The sequence below is a fragment of the Panicum virgatum genome, chromosome 6K (genome assembly GCF_016808335.1).
Source record: "Panicum virgatum strain AP13 chromosome 6K, P.virgatum_v5, whole genome shotgun sequence".
NCBI lineage: Eukaryota > Viridiplantae > Streptophyta > Magnoliopsida > Poales > Poaceae > Panicum > Panicum virgatum.
The window spans coordinates 1823734-1827949 of record NC_053141.1 but is presented as its reverse complement, the minus strand read 5'-3'; the positions used below and the strand labels follow the sequence as shown (position 1 = coordinate 1827949).

The 4216-nt window shown below is 44.6% G+C and overlaps 1 protein-coding gene across 1 annotated transcript; it reads right to left on the bottom strand.

Moving 5' to 3' along the window:
- Positions 1–1238: 1238 nt before the first annotated feature.
- On the bottom strand, positions 1239–4201 carry LOC120711186 (NAC domain-containing protein 35-like). The gene is made up of 3 exons (XM_039996641.1): positions 3796–4201; positions 3302–3570; positions 1239–2138 (listed from the first exon to the last, which is right to left on the bottom strand). Exons 1-3 carry the CDS (start codon positions 4049–4051, stop codon positions 1551–1553), a joined length of 1113 nt encoding a protein of 370 aa, XP_039852575.1. The 5' UTR covers positions 4052–4201; the 3' UTR covers positions 1239–1550.
- Positions 4202–4216: the final 15 nt, after the last annotated feature.

The window sequence follows — 4216 nt, the reverse complement described above, 5'->3', positions numbered from 1 at the left end:
TTACTGGGACTCCGGCCCACTGTTCAGACATACCAACCAAGCCGGGAACCTCCGAAACTACGAGCCCGGCCCACCGGGGTTGCAGATTGTAGCCCAATTTGCGGCGCCTCAATAAAGCAGTAGGGCGGCGAATGGGCCCAGCGGGTAGGCCCAATGCCGCCGTGGGAAGTAAAAGCGCGCGGTGCCTCTCTCGTGCACCCAACCAACAGATGATGGATGAGATGAGAGCCAATCATAATAACTCTCCTGACCAACACTACCTTCTCGTCCTCCCATGGTTCACCTTACCGCCGGTAAATCGCCGGTTACCGGTGATTTTACCGATACCGCTACTGAGCGGGATGCGGTTACCGGTCCGGTAAACGGTGTTTTCCGATTCAAAATTCAAAAATACAAAAGTCAAATTTTTTCAAAAAACGGTTACCACTACAGTAAAAACGGTAAGGTGAACCCTACGTCCTCCACCCATCAGGATTCAGGAGAGATGCCTGCTTATTATTGCTTATGATTCAGGTATGCCAATTTATTTAACAAAAAAAGTTCGGGTGTATATATATATATATGCTCGCTTTTTCTAGTGCACGCATTTCTACTACTAAGTATATATATGCAAACATATAGTACTAAATGTACTATTATTATGGTTAATTTATATATAATGAAGAAATAATTAGCAAATCCCAGCCACTTATATGCATGCTAGCTTTCGCAGTTCTCCAACTGATATCTCAAGTTCTTATATATTATTATGGTTACTTAATAATATCTCAAGTTTCTTTAAGAAAAAAACGAGACATTCTTATTGGGGAATTGTTCTCTGCAAACAATTTCTCAGAATACGCGTGATTGTTGACGGATATATAATGAAGAATGAACTTAATTTGCCGACGAACCTATACGTATCACCATGCAAATAAAAGGGCCTTTTATCTCAACAACCTAGAACATATGGCAGTGCATATGAGTATATACAAACAATTGATTTTTTTCTCCAAAAGTGTTCATTTCTAATATACCTCGCTCAATATGTACGTGTACATATATGTTCCATGCATATGCACGCCTTCATCATTTCATGCATGTACATGTAACCATAAAAGCAGTAAATGAATAATGCTGTGCAAATAAACAATAAATAAAGTTGGAATGATTGGAACACACACACGCACACGCACACGCGCACGCGCACGCCCACACGCGCGCACACGCACACACGCGCGCGCGCACACACACACGCCTAAGGCCAGGAAACCAAATGATCTTTATTCCATCTCTAATAATCTCTTTATGCTACAAGAGGTCTGCATATCTTGAAATAGAAATTGACATATTTTTTGTTACAGCGTCATCTTTTCATGTGATGGAACTGAATGATTGTGGAACATATTGCATGGGACTAGAACTGCCTCATCCTAGCCCAAATAATTAAGTGTCTACACATGCATATACAAATCGTATTCATATATAGAATACGTGCACGCGTGCCGGCATGCGTATGCTTCGAGCCCTAGATCATGCCTGCATATGTGTGCTACCGTGCACTCAGAAAATCACTTGAAGCTTGTGCAAACCTTGGGAGACTCTAGGAGAGGGTTCCAGTCCCAAATCTTTTCCATGCTAGGAAAAGGAAGCAATAATGGACCTTGTGACGGCAAAGCGGGCTGGTTAGGGTTTCCCTGGTTGTTGTATGACCCAATTGCCCTACTCAGCTCATCTATTGGGATGGTTGCCATTGTAGTGGAGTTTGCATTAAGCAGGGCGTGTGTGGAAGAAGGCAGCATCGGTGGGTTGGCGCCCTTCAAGTGGTAGAGTGATGTACCATCCTCTTCTGTTGACGTGGTGGAGCTAAGCGAGGCGGCTGACAGGAATGCCATTGATGTCTGAGGTGCCATTGTTGCTGCTCGAGCTGCAGCTGATGATGCCATGATGGTGTTTGTTCCACTGTATGGCTTGCTCATGTGAGCTGCTGAGTGGGCACCGTCGAACATTGGTGCCAAGCGGGGTGACGCTGCCGATGTCCGATGGTGCTTCTTTTCCATAGACGCTGCCGCCTTTGAGCCGGATGATCTTGTGGTGGTGGTGAGGTGAAAGTTGTCTTCAATCCCAGGACGTTTATACACTCGGCAAAGGGAAATTTCCTACATAATATGAAGATGAATCGATCAAGAATACTCCAAAACGAAATTGCTGTTCCTAAACGTAAAATGAACAAATAAGGCATGCAGTTAGAATGGGAGACTGAAAATGTTCTTATTACACATCATGTGATTTGATCAGAAATAAGTACACACACACACACATGACACACCCTGATTAATTATGAAAAAAATTAAAGGAAGGCTGCAGCAGTCAGGCAGCAAAAGAAGAAGTAGCTAGGGAAGGAAGAGGAGATTATAATAAGTTATATATAACATAAACTTTGTCGTGACATTGGAAAAAAGGTCAAGGGAGGAAGCATGCATGTTAGCTTTCATGCGACCCTAAAACAAAATATGGATATATAACGAATTCAAAGAATAATAAATTTTCTTTTTAGCTAGATCTATGTTTCCTCGCTTCTTGATATACTATATTATTGTTTTATAATCATGAATACGTTTTTTCTCTTTTGAGTAGTTGTTAGCTATCCCAGGTAAGCACATCTTAAAAAGTATGTTGCAAACTTTTTGCGTATGAAGGATGCTGGTGATGAATACTTCCAAAATGGAAGGACAAGCCTTTGCAAAGAAAAAGCTGAAGAAAAGAGTCACCGATCTGTGCAAAATTGAGGAAAAACAAATCTTTTCAATCTTCCTTCAATTACTGAAAAAAAATTGAGACGATGCACCAACAACGACTGCATGTTATGCAAATATCCTAATTAACTTTGGACCGAAATTCGAAAGGGTATGTATAGATAGATCCACGCACCTTTTTGTGGATCAATTAGCTAAAATACCTATATATGCTGCTGCTACAAAACCATGGAGATCTTAGCTAGATCTTGCACATGCGATTTTACACATCACTTTTAGCACTTTTGTGCAACAGTTTGCCTATACACATGATGCCAGCCGGATCACAAACAGAAGTTAGCTAGCAATCATACACACAACTTCCAGAAAGTGGGGAAATTTAAGTGGATATGAATCTTTCCTACAACACTTTTATGCTTTTCTGGGATCTCAAAGAATTCCAAAACGAATCCAATTCATCAGGTAAAAAGAAACAGCCAGGGGAAGAGCAAAATTTCTCAAGGAAGAAGAAAACTAGAACCATTTCTTCACATATTAATAGATGGGGATTTGCCTATATATATAACCTTTTGGTACCGGTCGGCCTCGCCATGAGGAAGGCGGTACTCGTTCATGATCCAGCTGCTCCTAAGCCCCTTGGGTGCTTTCCCCACATAGAACACCAGAGTCTTCTTCAGCCCGATGGACCGGTTGCCCTCAACGCGCACCATCCGATCTGCCCCTGTGGCCTTCCAGTAGCCTGATGGAGTGACCCGGTTCGGCCGGTCGCCGTTGCGGTACTTGCGGTCTCTTGGCACGTAGAAGAACCACTCCTTGTCCCCAATTGAAGCCAGAGCTGTTGTTTATGTAGAGCACCCATGCATATATTAGACACGAATAAGCTAATAAGCAAGCATCGCATGCTTGAGAAATTAAAGTAATGGAAAAGCTAAAGGCTCACATGAAATCGAAATCAATAAAGAGGGTCACATGCATGAAATCATGCCAGATCCCTTGCATACTTAGTAGTAGCTCAGCAGGAGCTAGCTAGCTCGAAATAGCATTCACATGCGTTGCTTACCGGGGAGATCCCACGGGTCGTAGCGGTAGAGGTCGACAAGGTTGATGAGCTCGATGTTGAAGCGCTTGCCCTCCACCCTCCGGCGGAGGTAGAAGTCGATGAGCTCCTCCTCCGTCGGGTGGAAGCGGAAGCCCGGCATCACCATGTCGTGCGCCTGCTGCTGCCCGTCGTCGCCGCCCGCGCCGCGCGCCATGCTGCCGTCGTGGTGGTGATGGTGATCTCCCCCCATGCTCGACGGCGCGCGGCCTCGAGTCATTACCTCGCCTCCCGGCAGCCAGCCTTGCTTTATAGCAGCAGGAGAAGAAGGGAGGGGAGGAGGAGGACTTGTACAAGACGACCAGCCCTAACTACAACCCACACGCCACACAGAGAGACAGATCGAGACCCAACTAGACAAGGGGACGGCCGGCCGGCCTATCCG

Excerpts from the sequence above, each read along its gene's own strand:
- LOC120711186 (XM_039996641.1), bottom strand. The coding sequence starts at position 4,051 with ATGACTCGAGGCCGCGCGCCGTCGAGCATGGGGGGAGATCACCATCAC. Across the intron at positions 3,571-3,795 it reads CGACCCGTGGGATCTCCCCG|CTCTGGCTTCAATTGGGGAC; the intron begins GTAAGCAACGCA and ends CATAAACAACAG. Across the intron at positions 2,139-3,301 it reads AGGCCGACCGGTACCAAAAG|GAAATTTCCCTTTGCCGAGT; the intron begins GTTATATATATA and ends CATATTATGTAG.